Raw genomic sequence first — 27,256 nt, 5'->3', positions numbered from 1 at the left:
GAACAAACCAAAACTACACAAACAAAAACAAATTAGTGTAAAAAGCTTCTATGAACTTACTGCATAAACTTCTCCGAACAATACTGCAAACATTGGAAAACTTGTGCCAACAAGGGCTGATGCTATACATCCAATCATGACATAAGCCCACTCTGGTTTGTTTAGAGCAAGAATGCGTCCCAGAGGTGCTTCATATATGTTATCATCTTCAGATTCATCAACCTGGAAACATATACATATATTATTATGTAATTAGTAGATACAAAATCAAATCACTGGAACAATATAATGAACTGACTTAAATGCCACTACATAATCGAAGTCTTATACTATTAACATTAGCTCTGAATATAGAAATTACAAACTTCCATATTTGACAGAAGCATGATGGTTTGGGTAAAGCCATTTTTTGACCACATAGTTGAGCAGCTTAGGATAGGGAAGTGTTTTCAGAGTTTCCATAAGATAGTTGTTTATAGTGAAAATGTTTTTCACAGAGAACAAAACATTGTTTTTAGTTAAAAAAGAAGGTTCTTTGATGCAGTTCCTGTTATGCCAAAATGCTTAGTCCAGCATTTTTCAGTGACTACTAAAGTGTTCCTCATTGGAGGAAGCATATATTTTCATTAATGTTTGTAAAGCACTAGTCTCCTGCACAGTTGTTTTGTCTGTAGTAATCTCTGTGTATAATAATTATTGTATTGTGTAACAAGTAAGTAGAGATTTACTGATGGTCAGTAATATTGAAATGGCCTGTTGCTGAAACAGAATAGAGTAAGGAAAAATGTTCTCTTGCTTTTGAAAAGGAGTGTGAGTTAGTCTCTCTTACTTTGTCTTTCTCTTTCTTAGCAAGCAGAAATCTTTGTAAATTCTCTGTTGGGAGTTATATTTTTGTCTATTGGTTTTATTGTAATGAAATGTGATACTTGTTAAGAACTTTTGTAATTATTTTAAATTTACCTCCTCTCAACTGGATAATTCACATGATTTTTCTGCCATTGGATTAAGCATAGTCATCAGATCATTGTGGAGAGACACAGTGACCAAATGCTTATTGTGTTCAGTCATTAATTCGTACTTGCTCATAGTAGTCAATCAATGGACAATCATTTTAACATATCTTCCAACCATTCCATGTAAGAGATGTTACAAATCATATGGTCAATAAATGAAAAGAATAGTTGGTACTCACCAAATAGCAGAGACAACACACACACACACACACACACACACACACACACACACACACACACAATGCTTTAACTTACCAAACCAGAAAGCGCTGGTATGTTGATAGACACAATAAAATAAAAAACACACAAACACACACACAAATATTCAAACTTTCCGAACCCATGGTTGCTTCATCAGGAAAGAGGGAAGGAGTTGTTGTTGTTGTTGTCCTCAGTCCTGAGACTGGTTTGATGTAGCTCTCCATGCTACTCTATCCTGTGCAAGCTTCTTCATCTCCCAGTACTTACTGCAACCTACATCCTTCTGAATCTGCTTAGTGTATTCATCTCTTGGTCTCCCTCTACGATTTTTACCCTCCAAGCTGCCCTCCAATGCTAAATTTGTGATCCCTTGATTTCTCAGAACATGTCCTACCAACTGGTCCCTTCTTCTTGTCAAGTTGTGCCACAAACTCCTCTTCTCCCCAATTCTGTTCAATACCTCCTCATTAGTTATGTGATCTACCCATCTAATCTTCAGCATTCGTCTGTAGGACCACATTTCAAGAGCTTCAATTCTCTTCTTGTCTAAACTATTTATTGTCCATGTTTCACTTCCATACATGGCTACACTCCGTACAAATACTTTCAGAAACGACTTCCTGGCACTTACATCTATACTCGATGTTAACAAATTTCTCTTCTTCAGAAACGCTTTCCTTGCCATTGCCAGTCTACATTTTATATCCTCTCTACTTCGACCATCATCAGTTATTTTGCTTCCCAAATAGCAAAACTCCTTTACCACTTTAAGTGTCTCATTTCCTAATCTAATTCGCTCAGCCTCACCCGACTTAATTCGACTACATTCCATTATCCTCGTTTTGCTTTTCTTAATGTTCATCTTATACCCTCCTTTCAAGACACTGTCCATTCCATTCAGCTGCTCTTCCAAGTCCTTTGCTCTCTCTGACAGAATTACAATGTCATCGGCGAACCTCAACGTTTTTATTTCTTCTCCATGGATTTTAATACCTATTCCGAATTTTTCTTTTGTTTCCTTTACTGCTTGCTCAATATACAGATTCAATAACATTGGGGACAGGCTACAACCCTGTCTCACTCCCTTCCCAACCGCTGCTTCCCTTTCATGCCCCTCGACTCTTATAACTGCCATCTGGTTTCTGTACAAATTGTAAATAGCCATTCACTCCCTGTATTTTACCCCTGCCATCTTTAGAATTTGTAAGAGAGTATTCCAGTCAACATTGTCGAAAGCTTTCTCTAAGTCTACAAATGCTAGAAACATAGGTTTGCCTTTCCTTAATCTATTTTCTAAGATAAGTCGTAGGGTCAGTATTGCCTCACGTGTTCCAACATTTCTGCGGAATCCAAACTGATCTTCCCCGAGGTCGGCTTCTACCAATTTTTCCATTCATCTGTAAAGAATTCGCGTTAGTATTTTGCAGCTGTGGCTTATTAAACTGATAGTTTGGTAATTTTCACATCTGTCAACACCTGCTTTCTTTGGGATTGGAATTATTGTATTCTTCTTGAAGTCTGAGGGTATTTCGCCTGTCTCATACATCTTGCTCACCAGATGGTAGAGTCCTGTCAGCACTGGCTTTCCCAAGGCTGTCAGTAGTTCTAATGGAATGTTGTCTACTCATGGGGCCTTGTTTCGACTCAGGTCTTCCAGTGCTCTGTCAAACGCTTCACACAGTATCATATCTCCCATTTCATCGTCATCTACATCCTCTTCCATTTCCATAATATTTTCCTCAAGTACATCGCCCTTGTATAGACCCTCCTTCCCCCTTTCTGCTTTCCCTTCTTTGCTTAGAACTGGGTTTCTATCTGAGCTCTTGATATACATACAAGTGGCTCTCTTTTCTCCAAAGGTCTCTTTAATTTTCCTGTAGGCAGTATCTATCTTACCCCTAGTGAGATAAGCCTCTACATCCTTACATTTGTCCTCTATCCATCCCTGCTTAGCCATTTTGCACTTCCTATCGATCTCATTTTTGAGACGTTTGTATTCCTTTTTGCCTGTTTCATTTACTGCATTTTTATATTTTCTCCTTTTATCAATTAAATTCAATATTTCTTCTGTTATCCAAGGATTTCTACTAGCCCTTGTCTTTTTACCTATTTGATCCTCTGCTGCCTTCACTACTTCATTCCTTAGAGCTACCCATTCTTCTTCTACTGTATTTGTTTCCCCCATTTCTGTAAATTGTTCCCTTATGCCCTCCCTGGAACTCTGTACAACCTCCGGTTCTGTCAGTTTATCCAGGTCCCAGGAGAGGGAAAGACAAAAGGATGTGGGCTTTAAGCGAGAGGGTAAGGAGTCATCCCAATCCTGGGAGTGGAAAGACTTACCTTAGGGGGAAAAAAGGACATGTATACACTCGCACACACACACATCCATCCACACATGTACAGACATGGGCAGACATATGTAAATGCAAAGAGGATGGGCAGAGATGTCGGACGAGGCGGAAGTACAGAGGCATAGATGTTGTTGAATGACAGGTGCGGTATGAAGGGCAGCAACTTGAAATTGGTGGAGGTTGAGGCCTCGTGGGTAATGGGAAGAGAGAATACATTGAAGGGCAAGTTCCCATCTCCAGAGTTCTGATGGATTGGTATCAGTGGGAAGGATTCAGATAACCCGGACGGTGTAGCACTGTGCCAAGATATGATGGCCGTGCACTAAGGCATGTTTAGCCACAGGGTGATCCCCATTATCAACAAACACTGTCTGCCTGTGTCCATTCATGCGAATGGACAGTTTGTTGCTGGTCATTCCCACATAGAAGGCTTCACAGTGTAGGCATGTCAGTTGGTAAATCATGTGGGTGCTTTCACACGTGGCTCTGCCTTTGATCGTGTACACCTTCCGGGTTACAGGACTGGAGTAGGTGTTGGTGGCAGGGTGCATGGGGCAGGTTTTACACCGGGGAAGGTTACAAGGGTAGGAGCCAGAGGGTAGGTAAGGTGGTTTGGGGATTTCATAGGGATGAACCAAGAGGTTACGAAGGTTAGGTGGATGGCGGAAAGACACTCTTGGTGTAGTGGGGAGGATTTCATGAAGGGTGGATCTTATTTCAGGGCAGGATTTGAGGAAGTCGTATCCCTGCTGGAAAGCCACATTCAGAGTCTGATTCAGTCCCGGAAAGTATCCTGTCACAAGTGGGGCACTTTTGGGGTTCTTCTGTGAAATGTTCTGGATTTGAGGGGATCAGGAAGTGACTCTAGCTATTTGCTTCTGTACCAGGTCGGGAGGGTAGTTGCGGGATGCAAAAGCTGTTTTCAGGTTATTGGTGTAATGGTTCAGGGATTCAGGACTGGAGCAGATTCATTTGCCATGAAGACCAAAGCTGTTTGTTGGTAATGAGGATCACCCTGTGGCTAAACATGCCTTGATGCATGGCCAGCACATCTTGGCACAGTGTTACACCGTCCGGGTTATCTGGATACTTCCCACTGACACCAACCTATCAGAACTCCTGAGATGGGAACTTGCCCTTCAATATATTCTCTCTTCCCGTTACCCACCAGACATCAACCTCCACTAATTTCAAGTTGCTGCCCCTCGTACCTCACCTGTCATTCAACAATATCTTTGCCTCTGCACTGCCACCTCGACTGACATCTCTGCCCAAGCTCTTTGCTTTTACATATGTCTCCCGTGTCTGTATATGTGCGGATGGATGTGTGTGTGTGCGAGTGTATACCTGTCCTTTTTTCCCCCTAAGGTAAGTCTTTCCATTCCCGGGATTGGGATGCCTCCTTACCCTCTCCCTTAAAACCCACATCCTTTCATCTTTCCCTCTCCTTCGCTCTTTCCTGATGAAGCAACCATGGGTTGCGAAAGCTTGAATATTTGTGTGTTGTGGGTCTGTCAACATACCAGCGCTTTCTCATTTGGTAAGTTAAAGCATCTTTGTTTTTTATATATATTTTTCCCACGTGGAATGTTCACACACACACACACACAAATGCAACTCACACACATGACCACAGTCTCTGGCAGAAAGGTTTCAGCTGCCAGAGACTGTGGTCGTGTGTGTCTGGGTTGCATTTGCATGTATGTGTGTGTGTGTGTGTGTGTGTGTGTGTGTGTGTGTGTGTGTGTGTGTGTTGTGTGTGTTTTGTCTATTTTTGACAAAGGCTTTGTTGGCCAAAATCTAACTTTCTGACAGTCTTTTTGTTGTGCCTTTCTGTGACTCAGCATGTCTGTTATATGGTGAGTAGCAACTATCGTTTTCATTATACTGTTACAGTCCATCCTGGATTTTCCGTTGTTTGAATCATGTGGTCATTCATCTCCAAACTATGATGCTGTCAGCCTTTGTCTATGTCAGACACCAGCCACATGTTCAACGATTAGTTGGTTACCCATATCACAATGACGCATTGATCTCTAGGAAGGTTATAAAAACGAACAAAATTTAGTCTAAAAGCTGAGGTACAATGCATCACAATGCGTCACAATGTTCCATTCCTGAAGTGTGATTTTGGAATCTCTGTGGCTGGCACAAGCTTGAGGGCTCAAAACATTAGCTTGACACAAAGTTCAATAAGTGTGAGTATACCTGTTAGTCTTTTTTTTTTTTCAAACAGTATGTCCAATAGAGTTGTGTTACTCTTTTCAAGGTAATTATGATGAATAATCCTGTTTGTATCCCAGAAAATGATGAGCACAGTCTTTCTAATAGGTGAAATCAAGTTCACTGTCTAGCTGGTTCTTAGCCACTGCTTTGATTACTATTTTGTTTGTGAAGAGAAGCAATTTATCCATGTATCAAAAACAGTAACAAATCAGTGTACAAAATTATTTAAATTCTTTTAAATTGGTTCAGTCATTACAAAGAAACATTTTTCCTTTTACTTTTGGTCAGTATTTAACTAATATGATACCCATATTTCAAAAAGTTTTCTCGTGATTAATTCTTCATGTAAAATCTACTTTACATCATCTGTTATAAGCCTCTAGCATCGTATGTTTTGTATACCTTTAATCAAATTCAAATTGTCCACTTACTCTATAATTTCATGTACAGTTGCAGTTTTGTTGAATCAGTCAACAGAAGGACATGCACATATGATTCAACTGCCTACTTATCACTTCTAGACAGTAAAATAAAGGATTATACTCTTAAAAATCTTTACCAACTATGTCTAAATTTCTATTGACATGGTATTCAGATTTAACCATTTGTGCAATACATACACATAACATGGTTAATTTAAAAAGCCATATAAACAATAATATTCCATGAATTAAGTTGACATATGACTTATAACATTGTGCAAGTTGTACCACAATTTAAAAAATACTAATATAAACACCATCTATGAGCTAGGTAAAAAATACATACCTAATGTGGTTAATTTAAAAAGCCATATAAACAATAACACTCCATGAACCAAGCTGACATTGATTTACAGTATTGTGCAAGATGTACCACAACTAAAAAAATACTAATATAAACACCATCTATGTGCAAGGTCAAAAATATTTCACCATGCCCTGATACATGAGTGATGTTGACTCAGGTATCCTTCTTATTATTAAACTCTATACACATAATCTTCTTAGCGTTTATTGTATTGAAAAGATAGTGAGAAGAAAGGCCTCATCCATTTCCAAATGGGATCCATGCCCGATGTACCTAGCAGTGGCCCAGAGAAGTTTAAAGTATTGTAGTGACGCCATCAGCATGGTTAGGGACCTCAAATGATACTCATTAATTATGATCAAGGACACTCACAGATTAATGAGTAGATATAGTGATTTTTTAGACTTCCTTGCATGTTATGGTAAGGAAGAATGGATGGGAAGCCAGAGGCTAGATCATCTCATAACATAAATGTTCACTATAACATGTCAGAAGGCAGACACACATTCACAGGTATGGGGGAAAGGAATGGAACTGAATATAAAGGGGAGGTCTAAATTCCTGGTGTATTATGCTACAGTATTTCAGAAGAAATTTGGAACTGTATGAAGTAGAGGATGAGCAAAAGAACAATGATTAGTAATACATACACACAAAATTTATATATTTATTACTCTGTATTGCCAAAGGAGACAGAATTTTATTACAATATTGTGTATTTATTCCTTACCTTATCTTCAAATGCAGAAACACTGGACTTTGTACCAACACTGCTTGCTACTGAGTGCTGTCTTGACAGCTGATGAGATAAGTTTGGGAGACGATCAGCATCCTCATCACCTGACATATTTCTAGCTGAAGCTGTAAGCAAGTATTGGCATGTTTAACTAATATATGCAGTAATGCATGAACATTTAAATGGTTGTTGTTGTTGTTGTGGTCTTCAGTCCTGAGACTGGTTTGATGCAGCTCTCCATGCTACTCTATCCTGTGCAAGCTTTTTCATCTCCCAGTCCCTACTGCAACCTACATCCTTCTGAATCTGCTTAGTGTATTCATCTCTTGGTCTCCCCCCACGATTTTTACCCTCCATGCTGCCCTCCAATACTAAATTGGTGATCCCTTGATGCCTCAGAACATGTCCTACCAACCGATCCCTTCTTCTGGTCAAGTTGTGCCACAAACTTCTCTTCTCCCCAATCCTATTCAATACTTCCTCATTAGTTATGTGATCTACCCATCTAATCTTCAGCATTCTTCTGTAGCACCACATTCCGAAAGCTTCTATTCTCTTCTTGTCCAAACTATTTATCATCCATGTTTCACTTCCATACATGGCTACACTCAATACGAATACTTTCAGAAATGACTTCCTGACACTTAAATCAATCCTGGATGTTAACAAATTTCTCTTCTTCACAAACGCTTTCCTTGCCATTGTCAGCCTACATTTTATATCCTCTCTACTTCGACCATCATCAGTTATTTTGCTCCCCAAATAGCAAAACTCCTTTACTACTTTAAGTGCCTCATTTCCTAATCTAATTCCCTCAGCATCACCCGACTTAATTAGACTACATTCCATTATCCTTGTTTTGCTTTTGTTGATGTTCATCTTATATCCTCCTTTCAAGACACTGTCCATTCCATTCAACTGTTCTTCCAAGTCCTTTGCTGTCTCTGACAGAATTACAATGTCATCGGCGAACCTCAAAGTTTTTATTTCTTCTCCATTAATTTTAATACCCACTCCGAATTTTTCTTTTGTTTCCTTTACTGCTTGCTCAATATACAGATTGAACAACATCGGGGAGAGGCTACAACCCTGTCTTACTCCCTTCCCAACCACTGCTTCCCTTTCATGTCCCTCGACTCTTATAACTGCCATCTGGTTTCTGTACAAATTGTAAATAGCCTTTCGCTCCCTGTATTTTACCCCTGCGACCTTTAGAATTTGAAAGAGAGTATTCCAGTCAACATTGTCAAAAGCTTTCTCTAAGTCAACAAATGCTAGAAACGTAGGTTTGCCTTTCCTTAATCTTTCTTCTAAGATAAGTCGTAAGGTCAGTATTGCCTCACGTGTTCCAGTGTCTCTACAGAATCCAAACTGATCTTCCCCGAGGTTGGCTTCTACTAGTTTTTCCATTCGTCTGTAAAGAATTCGTGTTAGTATTTTGCAGCTGTGACTTATTAAGCAGATAGTTCGGTAATTTTCACATCTGTCAACACCTGCTTTCTTTGGGATTGGAATTATTATATTCTTCTTGAAGTCTGAGGGTATTTCGCCTGTTTCATACATCTTGCTCACCAGATGGTAGAGTTTTGTCAGGACTGGCTCTCCCACGGCCGTCAGTAGTTCCAATGGAATATTGTCTACTCCGGGGGCCTTGTTTCGACTCAGGTCTTTCAGTGCTCTGTCAAACTCTTCACGCAGTATCGTATCTCCCATTTCATCTTCATCTACATCCTCTTCCATTTCCATAATATTGTCCTCAAGTACATCGCCCTTGTATAGACCCTCCTTCCACCTTTCTGCTTTCCCTTCTTTGCTTAGAACTGGGTTTCCATCTGAGCTCTTGATATTCATACAAGTTGTTCTCTTATCTCTGAAGGTCTCTTTAATTTTCCTGTAGGCGGTATCTATCTTACCCCTAGTGAGATAGGCCTCTACATCCTTACATTTGTCCTCTAGCCATCCCTGCTTAGCCGTTTTGCACTTCCTGTCGATCTCATTTTTGAGACGTTTGTATTCCTTTTAAATGGTAGTCATATGTATTTCCATCTTAAGCAGGATGTTTACTGAAGTCATACAGAACGTGGCATAGATATAACACACCCTGACGTAACAGAACAAATATTCCAGAGACTGGTGTCCTAAGAGGATAAAACTATCCAGGTACAAGTAAATTTAATTAGTGATGGTAGTAAATAGTATGTGGATTTTTAGGTCAGAAAAGGTGCTTTTGAGGCACCTAAAATAGGCTCTTTCAGTACCTCAATTACGCTATATAAAACCCAAAATAAGTCCTAGAATGCATTACACAGAAAACCTGAACATAATGTAAAATACAATGTTGATAAATGAGCTTTTTATTATTCATTAAAAAACAAGGAAAAGAAAATATTCACAGTTACACAACACAGTAGACATTATACTACTTTAATGTTCAAACTGATCCCAAACCTTTTTAATTTTCTCCAAGATAAAACTAGAGTATAACACACACATAGCCATATCTTTAAATACGTATAATATGCAACTTAGTAAATTGTGTATAAACCAGTGCTTTCAAACATTCAGGCCATAGTTGGCTTCACAGTAAATAACAAACCTTCTCCATGTTTACCAGAAAAATCTATGGTACTTGTCGATCAGTATTAATTTATATGACAAAACAGAATGTTCTACTTCAAAGGATGTGACAGGAGTGTACTTCACTTTTGGCACATGTTGGATAGGAATGCTGCAATCAGGGGAGCTGGATTTTCCACAAAGTATGCTTGTTGCTGCACACAATTCCTTCAGGTCTGTGTTGTTCTGCAAAACATTTTGCATATTTGCTTGTACTTTTTCTCTCACTTCACCCGATCCTTTCTTTTTAACATCCTCCAACAATATTTTCATATATAGGTCTCCATGGGCTTTCTGATTTAGAAATAATTCTTGTCATAAATTTGTAGTGGGATCTAACATAAACCAAGTCCAATTGGATCGAGGGATCTTTGAGTAATTGTTTTGTTGAAATTACAGAAGAGGTATCCTCCAGTAGATTTACAACTACACTCTGAACAGCTGAGAGATGCTTACTGTAGTATTCCACTGGTGCTAACCAAGTGCTCCAGTGGGTAGCAATAGGTTCAGGTGCAAGGGCACAACTGGTAGATGTTCTTTGAATGCCTGTATACTTGCTGGTGCCTTTAAAAAAACTTTCTTTACCATGGGTATTAATTTGTTTACCTTAGGTAATCCTAGCCTTACTTACTCTTCTATACATTAATACCATATGCTACACAAGTTACATACAGCTTCAAAGGGCAGAATACTTGAAGCAGTTTAAACCCTGCAAGCATATATACAGCGGCATCTGTGAAGGCCAGAAGCACATGGTTTTCATCCACACCATTTGGATATAGCACCTTCACCAATGAACTAATGAAATGTGCAACTGTTTGCTGGTTATTATTTAGGAACTGTTTTGAATAAATCAAATAAGACCTGGATGGCAAATCTGAGTCCAAAATGCCAACAATCAGATTTGCCATATACCAGCCAAGACAGTCAGTAGTTTCATCAACAGAAATACATATGCGAGACTCCAAAATATCTTCTCAGATTCTGTGCAATGCATCAGTGTAAGCTGAATACACATAATTTTTATGCAACATTAGCTCTGCAAGAGCATACTGATGGTAGTACTTCCCAAGAAATCCACTGAAAAGAGGATCTTCCACTTTTCAAAAAGGGAAGTTTGCTGCTACTTTGTTACGAGGGTCTTGTTTAAAGTGTTTACTTCAATTTTGATTTTTGTTCAACATGGCCTCTTTGAAGATGTCCACATCAAAACTAGTACCAGTGGCCAGGACATGGTTGTGGCAAAAATGATTTCCTACGTATAAAGGACAACTAAAAAAAACAAGCAGAAAGATATGTATATTTAGTAAATTAGGTGAAAGATCAGTAGTGTCACAGGGCAGAAGCAGATAGAGAAACTCTGACTCAAGTTTAAAGGAATAGTTGACCATCAACTGGATAGATATAGACCCAGTAGAACAGTTCATAATGGGAGGGAACTTCCATGGTATAAAGTCACTGTAAAGAAAAAGAGATTGCTGCATAATAGGTGTAAAACAAAGCATAGGGCTATAGATAGAAAAATGCTGAATGAAATACATTTGGCTATCAAGAGAGTAATGTGTGATGTCTTCAATGGCTACCATAGCAGAATATTGTCAAGTGATCTTTCACAGAACCTAAAAAATTTCTGGTCATATGTAAAGGCTATTAGTGGCATAAAAGTTAGTGTCCAGTCCCTAACAAATGAAACAGGAACTGAAATTGAGGGTAGCAAAACAAAAGCTGAAATTCTTAACTATGTTTCCAAATGTTCCTTTACAAAGGAAAACCCTGGAGAATTGCCCCAATTAATCCTCATACCACTGAAACTATTAATGAAATAAGTATTAGTGTCAGTTGTTTGAGAAACAGTTGAAATCATTAAAACTGAACAAAACTCCAGACCCTGATGGAATCCCTGTCAGATTCTCCACTGAATTTGTGGCTGAGTTAGCTCCTCTTCTAACTATAATTTACTGTATATCCCTCGAACAAAAAACCTAGCCCAGTTCTTGAAAAAAAGCACATGCCATGTCTGTCTACAAGAAGGGTGATGAAAGTGATCCACAAAACTACCATGCAATATCCTTGACATTGATTTGTTGTAGTATCTTAGAACATATATTCTGAGCTAAAACATAATGAGGTATCTTGAACAGAATGACCTCCTCAATGCCAACCAGCACAGACTTCGAAAACAGTGATCATGTGAAACCCAGTTTAGACTTTTCTCGCATGACATACTGAAAGCTTTCGATCAAGGCAACCAGGTAGATACAGTATTTCTTGATTTCCAAAATGCATTTGACTACACTTATTGTTAAAAGTACAATCATACAGGGTATCAAGTGAAATTTGTGACTGGACTGAAGGCTATTTGGTAGAAAGGACACAGCATGTTATCTTGGATGGAGAGTCATTTTCAGATGTAGAAGTAACTTCAGGTGTGCCCCAGGAAAGTGTGTTGGGACCCTTGCTGTTCATATTGTATATTAATGACCTTGCAGATAATATTAATAGTAAAATTATGCTTTTTGCAGATGGTGCAGTTGTCTATAATGAAGTATTATCTGAAAGAAGCTGCATAAATATTTGGTCACATCTTGATAATATTTCAATGTGGTGCAGAGATTGGCAACTTGCTCTAAATGTTCAAAAAATGTAAAATTGTATACTTCACAAAGCCAAAAAACATAGTATCCTATGACTAAGACATCAGAATCAAAATTTTTAGTGAGTCACTGTTGGAATTGGCCAACTCATACAAATATCTGGGTGTAAAACTTTATAGGGACATGAAGTAGAATGATCACATAGGTTCAGTTGTCGTTGAATCAGGAGGTAGACTTCGGTTTATTGGTAGAATATTAGGGAGGTGCAATCAGTCTACAAAGGAGATTGCTTACAAATCAGTTGGACCAGAGGACCCAGTCCATTCCATGTAAACACAGCCCACACTATTATAAGCCACCAACAGCTTGTACAGTGCCTTGTTTACAATTTGGGTCCATGAATTTCTGCAGTCTGTACCACACTCAAACACTACCATCAACTCTTACCAACTTAAGATGGAACTCATCTAAATAGGCCATGGTTTTTCAGTCTTCTAGGGTCCATTCGATATGGTCACGAGCCGAGTAGAGACGCTGCAGGCAATGTCATGCTGTTAGAAAAGGCACTCACAGCAGATATCTGCTGTCATAACCCATTAACACCAAACGTCACCACATTTGCCTAACAGATACATTCATTGTACATCCCACATTGATTTCTGCAGTTATTTGACACAGTGTTACTTGTCTCTTAACACTGACAACTCCACGCAAATGCTTTGCTCTCGGTCATTAAGTGAAGGCCGTCAGCCATCATGTTGCCCGTGGTGAGAGGTAATGCCTGAAATTTGTATTATAGGCACACTATTGACACTGTAGATCTCAGAATATTGAATACCCTTATGATTCCTGAAATGGGATGTCCCATGCATCTAGCTCCAGCTAACATTCCGCGTTCAAAGTATGTTAATTTCTATCATGCGGCAATAATCACATCAGAAATCTTTTGACATGAATTCCTGAAGTACAAATGACAGCACTGCCAATGCATGTGTAGACAATACTACCACCATCTGTATATATATCACATTGCTGTCCCATGTCTTTTGTCACCTCAATGTATTTTGCGTATGCTTTGTAATGAGCTATAGCATCAGAGCTGCTTCTGAAAGAGATACAGTTTCCTTTTCATCTTATAAATACCTTCATTCCTTGAGTAATCCATGGCTTCTTTGTAGACTTTGCCCTAAACTGGGTTACTTTTAAGGGAAAACAGCTTCAGCAATCATTGTAAAATAAGTGTTGTAAAATGATATTTCTATTTGATGATGTATAGCTATGATAGCCTAATAATTATCATATACAACACAGCGTACTGAATATTTATATGTTTTGTGACATGTCATGTTTAAGATATTTTTGACTTATTCCCCATCCATGAGGATCATTTCCCTTGGGGTATGAGGAAGGTACACTAGCGTGTTTGTTTTTCTTTATACATATTTATTATGTAATCCTGTTTCTCTGACATACTCTACATCCTGGAGAATCTCCTCACACAGATCTTTTGGAATGAAATCTAATATAATCTAATAAAACCAGGACTTTATTAACATATGTATACTTTTCATTCATGCCATGAGCACTGTATACACGACTCCAGTTTGTATTTGAGGAGTTTCCTAAAATAATCCAATTATCAACTTACTCACTGCCCTCTTGAACTTAGAATTAGTAGATTTTATGTACTGGTCAGAACTAATATTTAACAAAAGGAGTTATATATCATGACCTGAGATATTTTTCTGTAAATAAATTATCAGTGACTGTTTTTGAGAAGTTATCTGTCCTACGTGGGAAGTTCACAGTAGTAATTAAGCTGAAAGATACTGACTGCAGTAAATTATTACTGAGAGAATTCTTAAGTATGTATAAGTTAATATTCCACTATGGTTGGCATAATATAAGGAAAGAAGGAGTGATTATGTATATAAAAAGTGGAAGGAAGTCCGAGATCATCGACCCAAATGAATATTGCATTGAGCTGCTCTTTGAGTGTTTTTACTTCAGTAATAGACTTGTACACATACAACACAGCAAATCTGGGAATGAACAGGCCCCCAACAGTATAAGTTTGGTACTTTGTTAAGCAATTAGATAATCACTAATGATGAAAATAATGGGATGTCACTGTATAGGAGATTTAAATACTGACTTTGGGTAGTGTCGACTGAATGCACTGATAATTACTAATGTGCATATTATTTATAAAAGGGGAGATGAACACATGGCCTCTGACACTAGTGCCTTCTCCCTTCTCTCCGTGTTCTCAAAAATTATTGAGAAGGTAGCCTGCAACAAAATAATGAAACAACATTCTCACAATAACTTTATAATGACTGTTTTCTATTAAAATTTTGTTTCAGAGAAAGGAATATATGATCTCAATAAACTTCATCTTGGGAGAATTAAACAAGAAATATTACCCTGTTGGTTTTTTCTGTGGTCTTACCAAGGCTTCTCGTTGATTATGTAGATTATAAAATTCTACTATGGAAACTAAAACATTGCAATATGAAAAGCATTCTCCTTAGACAGGTAGAAATATATCTCCAACACAGAAAATGAACACTCATATTAATGGATGATATCAAAGAGGGTGTATACATGGACAAGGAAAAAAAATTCCCGGATTTTTCCCAGATATCCCGGTTGAAAATACACTTTCTCCCAGGTGAAAATACACTTTTTCCATGTTAAGTGACAGTATGCTTTTCCTCGGCACTGTAAAACTTATCAATTCTTTGAATGTTTATGGTTTATACACTGATGTAGAATTTCCCAGCACTTTAGACAACGAAACTCAGGGGGGGAAAAAACACGTTTTGGAAAGATCTTTGATGTGCAGCAACATGTATGCTGCATATTTTTGTGTTACAAAGGTATAAATTCGAATTCCAAGAAACACCCACATGTTACTTTCCAAAGCATAGAAATTGAGATTGCGATGCAGTTTTCTAAGCCAGTCCTAGCTCATGTCATGGGATTTCGCCAGCTGATGACAGCATAGAACACGTGATATAGTCAGCCAATAGCAATATCACTCTTAAGTAGCGCAAACACACAAACAAGAAAAGTTAATGGTTTAAATTAATATAGATAGTGTTGCTATAAGAAAAACGAAGCTTTCACATATAATATTGGTCCTGAAGATTAATAAGTTTCAGGAGAAGCTAAGGTTCTACATATAATTTTTATTTTTTTTTGCGCATTTTATGCTTTAAGATACATCACACAAATGTGCCAGTAAAATTTTCAATAATGATGTAAATGTCTGATCTGGGCTTGAAATTCTTCTAGGTGGTCGTCCTTAAAGAGTTGATTTTTAAATGAGAGTCAAACGCTCTGTGATTTAAGAAATTCATCATACATTCTCGCACATAGTTCATCTTGCATAAAAGGAAATTTACTTTGAAAGTAACACTTTTCAAACCACCATTCACAATATTTTCACGTGACCTGTTAGAAATTGGTTGACTTCATCAGTTGCCAGAGAGCGCCAGATAACAGGTGTCACTGCGCTTGCGCAGCTACGATGACGCAGGAAGCCCTCATGTTCGTAGGTGTAAAACATTAAAATATCTTGCATTATGTCATAAAAGAAACAAGGCATCAGAGAATACTTCAAGAGTATCGGAATTTCGTGAACCATACTAAAATGCATGATTCGGCTTAAAGTGCACATTCATATGTCCAGATTTGGATGTAAATTTTCTTGGACTACCAGCAGGCTACTGTATTATCTCATGTTTGGTTGTTTATTATGGCATAATGCCATACGAGCTAGAAGATGGAAAATGTGCACTTGAAATGCAGCAAACAGTTGAAACTAGCCAACTGTGTGACATTAAACACCTCGTTTTAAATAAATTGACTGCCTCAGCGCAAAAGATTAATATAAGCCAAATCTCTTTAGCAAACAGACAAAAATAACTTCATTGTTCTGCAAGGCGATTAATGCTTGGCTGTCAGAAAGGTGGAAATAAAACCTGAAACTAATAACATATTTTAGACTTCCGTAATTATGCGAAGGTATTTTAATTCATTTGATACCTCCCGGCCACAGAAATCTGTTTTGTTTTCATTTAATGTGAGAGCAATAAACGAAGAGGAAACAGCAAAATCACTAAACATAAGCATGGGTCATGTGGAGACTCCCCACTACAACTCAGACTGCTCTGTGGATCAGCCCCGGATCTCTGATGTTTACGAACCGGGGCAATATTAGTGGCACTCAGCCACACGCCTGTAGCCAGAAGCGGGAGAAAGTACTACTCATATGCGACTAAATTGTGCATGCACAAAAGCCCACCCGCAACTGCTCAAACGAATCTAATGTAAACAGCTGTCATGTCACGCTCATAGGAGGCAATTTCTTGTTAGGAAGTATTGCATAGTCTTCCCAAAGCCTTTTACACACTTCGCTGTTGCCAAACGCTTATATGGGCACTGTGTTTTATTGTTGTACATGGCATATTTCCTTTGTGACTTAAGTTTTATTTTCGTTTTTTTTTTTTCTTTCTCTCATTCACACTTTGTTGCTGCAGTATTATTCTGCAGAAGCAGGATACAGTAGTATCCTTTGTTAGAGTATTGGTTCTTACCAGTCAAAGTCATAAAAATTTAACTGAAAACTAAAACAATGAAAAATTCCCAGAATTCTAAAGAATTCCTGGGTTTTTCCTGGTTTTCTCCCGGATGAAAAAATTCCCGGGTTTTTCCCAGATCTTACAGTTGTCCCGGGTCGTATACACCCTGTCAAAGGAATGACATAAACACAGAGTGAGGTACTATTAAATAAGTTGTTCTACATTTCGATGCTTGGCCTACTTCTATTGTTGCCTATATAAATGATTTACCAGAGACACTGAAGGACCCTTCAAAAACTGTAACATTTGCTAATGACACAAGTATACTGATAAACACCTCCAACACTCCATGCCAGAGACAGCCTGGAGAATATTGCAATGGAATGGGTTACAAGTGGTTAAAAGCAGCTGCTTAAATTGTAATCATACAAAGACTCATGTTATGCAGTTCCAAACAAATATCAAATAATTTTTTAGCACCAAAATGGGCACACACTAGATGAAACCTCATGTGTGAAGATCTTAAGCATCCAGATGGATAATAAACTGAGGAGGCACCAATATATGCTTACATTAACCAAACTGTTCATGTCTGCCTGCTTTGCACTTATAAATCTCTCTCTTATCAACGTGAGATAAGCAGCAGCTATTAAATATAAATGATGAAGTAGTAGCTTTTTTTATAAGTTATGGCTTTTCTGCTAATACAACCATTCTACAAGTAATGCAATGCTTTTTTTTCTGAAAGTAGGTTCATGCTGGTTTTATTCAGGACTCCAATACATCATATTATTCCCCACTCTTTTGGCTACAAAAACCTATTTTTCAACATTATCTCCCTTACTGGGAGTGCCTGTATGCCCAAATGGTATCACTCGACTGGTTAACATTGGAGCCAATGTCTTGCTGCATCAGTAACCTTCTCATCATCCCATGAAGTGCATCCTTCATTGGGCCAAACAGATGGATGTCGGAAGGTGCAAGAAATGGGCTTTAGGGAGGATGAGGACTAAAAGTCTAATGAAATTCTGTGAGCTCTTCTCAGGTGCACTACCAACAAAGACATCCAGTTGTGCAGCAAGGCATTTGATTTTTATCTGTCAATCACCTTGAATGAGAGTGTCTGCACTTTCCAACATTGCAGGAGTCACAGTTATTTGTGACCGACTGGCATGCTGCAGGAGACTGGACAGGTTTGTGGGACCTCGTTGTGGTATGATAGATGTCTCACCCAATAACTCACCATGCTTCTGTTCACTGCCAGGTCTCCGTAGACATTCTGCAAGTGCCTACAAATATCTGCATTGCTTTGATTTTCTGCCAAAAGAAAGACAATGACAGCTCTCTGCTTGCAACGCACCTCCATTACAAAACCGATTTTGGAGACTGCATATAGTGTTGCCTTGCAATGCATCTCCATTACAGACACCATATTGGAGGATGCATATAGTGCTGCCAAGTACTGGAAATTCATGAAACTATAGGGGCTGAAGTGAGAATATTCCACAATGGCCCACAACAAATTTCGCATTTCTTCAAATGAAACTGACTGAGAAAAAAACTGTGTTGCATTACTTATTGAGGGTCTCACAGGCCTGGAAACAGAAAAGCCATGGAATATAATACTAGCTGGATCTTGGATTTTTTTTTTCAGTCTACTTTTAATCTAGCTCTCAGTGATATGAAGATTCACTAGGAACTATACAAGGTTCATATTCTACATTAAACTGTATGTTCCCTTTCCCCATTAGGATTACTGGGGAAGGTTAGAGACACATAAGCCACTATTATTATTGTTATTAACAGTATAGGGACAGTCTGCTGGAAATATAATATACAGGTTAAGTTTCTAAGAGTTCCTTCTCTGGTGTTAACACTTAAACTGATTTGTTTCACATATCTGTAAGTTCTCCTTCTTGATGGGATCTGTGAGACACAATAAATGAATGAATGAATGAGCGACTTTATGCCTCCTTATCTAGGGTTAAGAAGAGAATTCTATTTCACGGTGGAAAAGTTTACAAGCTTACATCAGACATCAAGCCAGATATTACAAATCTGTCCATGTTTCCATGTATAGCATGATAACCTGCATTCTAGGATTGAAAATTCTCAAAAGCTATGTGATGAGTAGTGATGTGCTTTGTAAACAGGATTCTGTTGTTACAAAAGTAGATAATTATTTTCTATTGTGCATGCCATTGTGGTCAACTAGATGTTAAGTTATCAGCATGAGACAAAAAACAATTTTTAATGTATGTGAAGAAGCAGCATTTTATTCAGAAAAACAGCTTTTTGATACTTCTGCTGTACCCTATTTAGCCTACAAGCCAAAGAGGTTTTGCAATTTAACAATGATCAATTATTGGTTCAAATGGCTCTGAGCACTATGGGACTCAACATCTGTGGTCATAAGTCCCCTAGAACTTAGAACTACTTAAACCTAACTAACCTAAGGACATCACACACATCCATGCCCGAGGGAGGATTCGAACCTGCGACCGTAGCAGTCGCGCGGTGATCAGTTATTAATGCGGGTTCCAACAGATGGTTCTCTTTGTTGACAAGTTATTTGTTCCACATCCCTGAAAGTTGCCTTTTTGATGGGACCTACAAAATGCAATGATGAATGAATTTTTAGCAACAGTTACTCCTAAAAGTATACCTGTGTGAGAAGACTTGTCTGATGCATGCACAAGTTCAAAGTATCGGCCACGCATTTCCATAAGCTCAACATGTGTGCCCTGCTCAACAACTCTGCCAGCATTTAGGCAGATTATTCTGTCAGCTGCACGCACTGTAGAGAGCCTGTGAGCCACAACCACTGTAGTGCGTCCATGGCTGGCACGGTCCAATGCTGCCTGAACTTTTGCTTCACTTGCCAGGTCGAGAGCTGATGTTGCCTCATCAAGAAGTAATACATGTGGATTTCTTACAAGCGCTCGGGCAATTGCAATTCGTTGCTTTTGACCTCCAGACAGTTGTGTGCCACGATCACCAACCATAGTGTCATAACCCTATTGAAAGAATTTAAAGGACACATAAGTTAACAGTTGCATTTTGAATCTTGTTGTGTTGAATTATTAAAACTGTTATCATGAGGCATAGCTCTTGCTGGTAATAAAGCTATACATGAGATTCTGTATAATCTAGCTCTCTGCTCAGTATAAGCATGAAATATGTTTCAAGCACTGAGGACTGTTGGGTCCTAACCATTTCATTTCATACAGTACAGTACAGTATAATGTAAACATTTCAGAGTTTATGAAATTTTGCAGTTCCAACTAGGACACAAACTTCAAACATGCACGGAATAAGATAGACTGTAAAGCATGATTTGGTCTACTTCCTTGATAAGACATTGGTTAAAGAATGCAAATAAAGCTGACATCTCTCACCTGTAGTACAAAAACAACAGAATTTCTGATGGTCTTAAAACAGCAGAAAGGGGTCATTTCGACCCCACATAAAATATTTAATATTTGAGTCAAGGAAGTACTTTATTTTTAGTGCGTATTTATCCACACCTTTAAGCAAGTTATAATAACAATGACTCAACATGATAGCTACTATTACTTACTGCAACAAAAAATTATTTTATCGACTTGTCCTTGGTCATGCTAAAAAGTTTCTTAAAAATTAGACTTTCTTAGATTGGCTATCTGCAGAATTTTTTGATACATTTAGTGCATATGGTCTATATTATACTGGCATGTGTTCTACAAATAGCTTTGTCGCACTTTTTACTTAAGTCATTGGAATCTACTATATGCACTTAGCACAGGTAATTTCTGTTTTATGTGCACATTTTCTGCCTATGGCTTTGTGACACTTTACACACTTTCACTGGTCTTATTGCCTTTGCAGAGGCTGTTTTGGCACTTTTTCCACTTTCTAGATCACTGTGGTCCCCTATCATCTTCATTTTCCCTGTTCTTCAATCTGCTCTTCTGTTCTCCTGAGTTCACTCACCACCTTAAGTATGATCTTCTTCCATTCCGTTTTCTTGCTCTTTACTACTTTGTAGATAGCAGACATGATTATTGCCACCTTGTCCAAGATGTCATAGAGGGCATTCTTTGGCCATCTCCTACATGCAACCTTTGGGATATATTTACAGGTCATTTGATCAACCACATCCACGTCACCTTCGTTAGATTGTAGAATGATATGGTTTCAGGTTTCTTCTTTCATTATTTGCTTATTGCTGTTTCAGCATGCAGTGTGTCAGAAGAATGGTATTTAATTCTTCTTTTCTTGGGTGCAACCTGCCACCATCAGTCTGGTGCAGGATTTGGGGGGGATGTAGTATTTCATCAACTGGTTTCTATTTCTCATCAAGGATTTCACAATGTATTTTGTTCAAGTAACAAGTAATGAAGTTTTATTTTCTTTGAGTTTCTTAGGAAGTTGGAGAGACATGAAGGAGTAGTCTGTCATCCCATTTCTTCCTGGATGTAGATTTGGCTGTTTGAGATGCACATCGACATGCTGTCCAAGTGGTTTCACCTCTCTATAGATTTCTTATTTTCTGAGGTATAGGAAACCATTACATATATACTTTGTCACTATATCAGCAGCATTCTAGAATCTAAGACCATATTTGTCAGGTTTCTTGGGCATGAATTCAGTGAACTTGCATCTTGTTTTCCTTGTTATTACTGGGTGGCACACGATAAGTCACCTGATTTATTTCATGAATAACCACATTTGTTGTTGACAAGATTTGTAATTTATTGATGTAGAAGTAAAGAATACAGCTTGGAAATACAACCTAATGGATCACATGTTCAATATGACTGTTGTTTTGTTTTACAACTTCTTCACGTCGCATACATGCATTTGTGATGACTCTCCATCACAAATCTTCTGGAATGGCGCAGCATAACTCCACAATGATGGCCTTAAGTTGCACTGCATTTTCAGGTTTTCCGTGGTACATCTTCTCTTTAAGGAAGTCACATGCGTTTATGTCTGGTCTGTAGGGGGGCTACATTCCTCCTCTTGTGTAATGTTCTGGAAATCTGTTTGACAATACCCTAAGACCAAGTCTTTGGTGTAGTAAATCAAGCACAACATTGGCAGTATGGGGGTGTGCTCCATCCAGCCTGAACCATTTTATCTGCAATAGAAGACATGAGGCCATGAGTTGAGGAAAGAACTGGTTTTGCAGCATGTGTAAATAGCGTTCACCAGTTACTGTAGCATTGAAGAAGAACGGACCAATGATTCCATGGCTTGACATCATGACTCACATGCACACTTTCTCCCTGTAGGTGTCTTTCGTGTGGATTATTTGCGGAGGTTCACGTGCCCAGAATCAAATGTTCTGTTTGTTCACAATATGATTCACATAAAAATAAGCTTCATCAGAAAACCATGTGTTGTGTAGCACTGCCTCTTGGTCTTGCTTGATTGCCCACCTTGCAAACTGTAGCCTCCACTCCTTATCTCTCACAGTAAGCTTCTGTGCCACAGTCATCTTGTATGGATACAAGCAAAGGTCAGATTGAATAATTCTTTGTATGGATTGGCTTGAAATTACCAACTCGGCACTGGCTCTTCTTGTTGATTTACTCGGACTATGAGTCAAAACCACTTGATCAGCTTCAATGTTTTGTGGCGAACATATGGTACATGCATGTAGCCACTGACACTCCAAAACAGATCCAGTGCCTTCAAATTTTTGATGTAATCTGCATATTTTCTGTGGGCTGGGAGCCCACCCTGTGCTGAAATGAGCACGAAACTTTCTCTGTGTCAACGTAACGCTGTTCGTCGCCACGAACAGTAACACAATCTTTGTCTTTTGTGTGACGGTCAACCGCACTTTATCCAACATCGTGGAAAACTGAAATGGTGGACTCACAACAGAAGCGATGCACTTGCAATGACACCTGGTGAAATTTCCATGAACTGCACAAAGTTGAGTGCACAATTTGAAAGCTATTACCCCAATAGTATACTTGTAGGATCAAAATTCAATCAGGTGACTTATCATGTACCACCCTGTAGTTGCTCACCTATTGTTATAGTTTCTCTGATGTAGTAAGAACAAATACTCTTTTCCATGAACTTTCCCTTATTTTCAGATGCAAGAGCAAATTTGTTGGGTGGCAGGAGTTCAGCCTCCACAGACATGGCCTTTGTACCACTGACACCTGGGCATATGTGCTGGCTATCAACATTTTCACTTCCTACAGTAACGTGGTAAAATCATTGTCTTTCAATACTTTGTGAGGATTTGATTCTGTATATTTCTCCATGAGTGTAGCACCTCTTCATCAAAAATAATTCAGAAAGCACTGATGACAGAGTTGTCTACTTGTTGGGAAATGCAAGTGCTCTCTCCTTTAGAATGTTTAAAACTAACCTTCTTCCAGAAGATGAAAAATCACTTTCTCCCACTTGGTTCCACCACTAGTAACCAACTTTGTACAGAAGTTCAAATGCTGTAATGGATGAGGTGAGGATTGACATAGATCAGCATATGAATATACCTCCACTAGACTCTCTTCGTTCACAATGTCTTCATCTTCATATTAACTTTTCTTTGATACGAAATCCTCATCTTCATCAGTGTAGTCAGTTTCTGATTCAACATCAGAATTTTCTACAAGACATAACATTTCTTCATCAGAAAGTCCACACTGAAAAAACAAGTTCAAAAATATCTTTCATGGACAAAGACTATTACGTGAATAACATGATATAAACTGTGGCAGAATGTAATGTACATTTGACAAGACATAATGAGGAGAAACAACTTTGCATGATTGCTGATTGTTGCTGCTTCATTGATGGACTGTCTACACCTATTCAGAAGAGAAATTACATTAGTGTCAAATTGATCCCTTCTGTCATTTTAGACGTATTGAATGAAAAGTCAAAGAAAATATAAATTTTCATAAATCCTAATACATCATTGTAAGGAAGAGAAAAAAATTAGGAAGTCATTTGATTTCATAAATGAAGTAAAAAAATTGGATGTGAAGTTGAAGAAAACAGTATGATGTGGGTCATTTTGACCCAGTCTGACAATGTAGTCTTAAGATTTATTTCCGTCAATGGGAGTAGCCTCATTACTTTTGTTCATTAATATCTTCATCTAAAACTTGTCAAAAAAGTATCAAGATTATATCTCCACTACAAGTATGCATTCTGAAGTATGGTAAACAGTTGTATTCCATTAAGTATGTGACACAAAAGAGTTGTCGTACTTCACAAAAATACTACACTCTTGCTCAATACAAATTGTTCTTTTTGATGTTATCCCTTTTATGTTTTTAATATATTTGTTCAGAATATCAAAGATTAAGTCTTTTACATGAATCATGCCAAGAAAGTGGCTTTATTTATTTATTCAATCAATCTGACACATAGGTTATTTATTAAATTACCCCTTTAACACAACTGCAGAATCAAATTAATTGCTTTGGTGATTTAGCATTTTTTCTGGAGTTAAATCTTCTTGTTTTGCCTTTATCTCACGCCTACACAGAATCAACATGGTTATTATAACATATAGAACTGTTAATGATACAGGGTATCCGGAAGCCCTTCCTGTTGCCATTCCTTCAAACCCCACACCTTCTCTCTTGCCAGGATGGCATTTGAGTACCCCGAAAGTCTGCATGTAGTGTTTACCATGTAAAAGTATGCAAGCATTTTCAAATTGTTTGCAGATCATGTAACTGAGGAGGAGTGTCGGCACCAGCCCAGTATTCACCTAGTCAGATGTGGAAAACATTCTAAAAACCACATCCACATTGAGAGGCACAGTGGCCCTCATCATTAATCCACTGGCCATATTCGATCCAGGGCCGGCACACCTCCCCGTCTCTCAGAAGCAGCATGCTAACACATTTAGCTGGAACTGCAATAATGAAAATGAAACATTCTAAAAAGTATTAGTCTAAAAGAATGCATCTTCAACATTTAGAACAAACCTATTTGAACCATGTATGGAGGTTCAGTACCAAAATACCTACTATCAAGTAGAACAAAATGACTGCAGACAAATTAGGTCTTAATAGTTTTTCATTTATTTTCCAGTTATGATTTGTTTAGGACCCACCCACTATATTACAGTCTGGCTGTTTTATTCTATAACATACTGTTGTTTAGCAGTGTTTTGTTCTGACAGACAATGAATGTTGGCTATAAAATTCTGAGCGTTTCCACTCCAATGTTTCAGTTAGTACCGAAATTTTGATGTTTCACGTAACTTTTTTAATAGTTTTTAATTTTTTTTTAAATCTTAAAATAATTTACTGTTCTTGTATATATCTCAGGGTTATTACTCCAGTATGTATCTCAGGGTTGTTACACAGATGTTCACATGAAGATGTGGCTTTTAGTGCCACATAACTCGTAGTGATCCAGTAATAAAGGATTGAATACAGCTGAAGTAGTTTATGAATACCCCAAGACGAATATCCAAGAGAAGAAACTGAGTTCTGCTATTATCAGTTTCTGTAGGGAATCATCCTTCCTTGCTGACAATAATGTGAAATTACTTTTACCAACACCTTGTCATTACTTTGATAACAATGTGATGCTGACTGTCATCATGTCAGCCACTACCAAATTGACTTTGGCACAAATTAGGGTCCTTACATAATGTTATTTTAAAAGAGAACATTAAAAAAAGAACGTAGTGTGACACCAATGGAGCAAATAGAGATTTTATATTGCAAAGCAAAAACCTGAGTGTCTGCCAGAAAATTAAAAAAATTATGTTCCTATTTTGAATATAATTACTTTTACCAACACCTTGTTATTACTCTGATAACGATGTGATGCTGAATGTCACCATGTCAGCCACTACCAATGGCATCATTTGTGTGTTTCATGGAGGGTCATGGGGCCAGCACACAGCTCTCCGGGCTTATTTCAGCTTTTCAGACTTTGTAGCTGCTACTTACCATTCAAGTAACTCCTCATTTGCAGTAATTGCAGCAGAACAAAGCAGTTATCCTATGGTACAACATGCAGTTGAATGTAACATGCCTGATTTCAAAGACTGCTTTAATACCCAATCCATCTGGATCCTTCCCTCCATTCTAACTTTTCTGAGGGTGATACCATCCCAGAAGACCAACATAACCTCCAATCACTGCTTAAAGCCTTAGAACCTCCCCAGGACCTCACCACTGACTCTGTTTCCCTCCCCATCCCCTTGACACCTACGCATCCACTTTCTACATCTTATCCAATATCCACAAACCCAACAATTCTGGACACCCCATTGTAGCTGGTTGTTGTGTTCCCACTGAAAGAATTTCAGCCCTTATTGCCCAACAGCCCCAACCAACTGCCCAAAATCTAGCCTCCCACATCAAAGACACCAACAATTTCTTTCACCAACTCTTCACTACCCCAGCCCTTTACCTCCTGGATCCCTGTTTGTCACTGTTGTTGCCCCTTCACCATACACCAACATTCTGCATGCCCACAGTCTTGCTGCTATTGAACACTACCTCTCCCAATGACCTTCAGACTCCAAACCCTCTAACTCATTCTCGTACATCTTGCCAACTTTATTCTAACATACAACTACTTTTCCTTTGAAGAAGGGGGTACAAACAAATCAGCAGCACAGCCATGGGCAACCCCATGCCAGCCTCCTATGCCAGCCTGTTTATGGGCCGTGTACAGGAAACCGATCTGGACTCAGGGCCAAGACACTCTTTCATCATTCCATCACAACTTCAACACCTTCTCTCCTATCTGCTTCACCTGGACCTCTTCAAGCCAGCATGCCAACTTCCTGGACACTGACCTCCTCTTATCTGATGGCTCCATCCACACCTCTGTCCACATTAAACCTACCAACCAACAACAGTGATGTGACCGAGATGGAATTATCACAACTCTCTGAAATCAATCCATACTCGCTGCCCATGTTGCCAATGGCACTGTAAACTGTCAGCGGCAGACAAATACTGGAAGGAAGCCATATACTTGAAGTGATTGCTGTGTCACCTAGTGGGATCCTGTGGCTGACCTGCATGATAAGTATGCACCCTCTTGAGAATAGCAGTTCTTCTTCGTGCTCTGTGTGATCCACTTTTTATGTGAGCTGCCTTGTGATGACAGCTACTGCCTCAGACTCAGACTTCTCTTGGATTGTGCAGTT

At 38.5% G+C, this 27,256-nt stretch overlaps 1 protein-coding gene across 2 annotated transcripts in view; it reads right to left on the bottom strand.

Moving 5' to 3' along the window:
* The window catches only part of LOC124804835 (multidrug resistance protein homolog 49-like), a 211,947-nt gene that overhangs the window by 102,598 nt on the left and 82,093 nt on the right, over positions 1–27,256 (bottom strand). For both annotated transcript variants that reach the window (XM_047265182.1, XM_047265181.1), the window contains 3 exons: positions 19,781–20,132; positions 7,311–7,441; positions 61–222 (listed from right to left, as the gene is read on the bottom strand). In XM_047265182.1, coding sequence (XP_047121138.1) covers positions 61–222; positions 7,311–7,441; positions 19,781–20,132 — 645 coding nt within the window. The remainder of the gene's footprint in view (positions 1–60; positions 223–7,310; positions 7,442–19,780; positions 20,133–27,256) is intronic.

Source organism: Schistocerca piceifrons, chromosome 7 (genome assembly GCF_021461385.2).
Source record: "Schistocerca piceifrons isolate TAMUIC-IGC-003096 chromosome 7, iqSchPice1.1, whole genome shotgun sequence".
NCBI classification, from domain to species: Eukaryota; Metazoa; Arthropoda; class Insecta; order Orthoptera; family Acrididae; genus Schistocerca; species Schistocerca piceifrons.
This window is presented reverse-complemented; position numbering and strand designations above follow the sequence as displayed.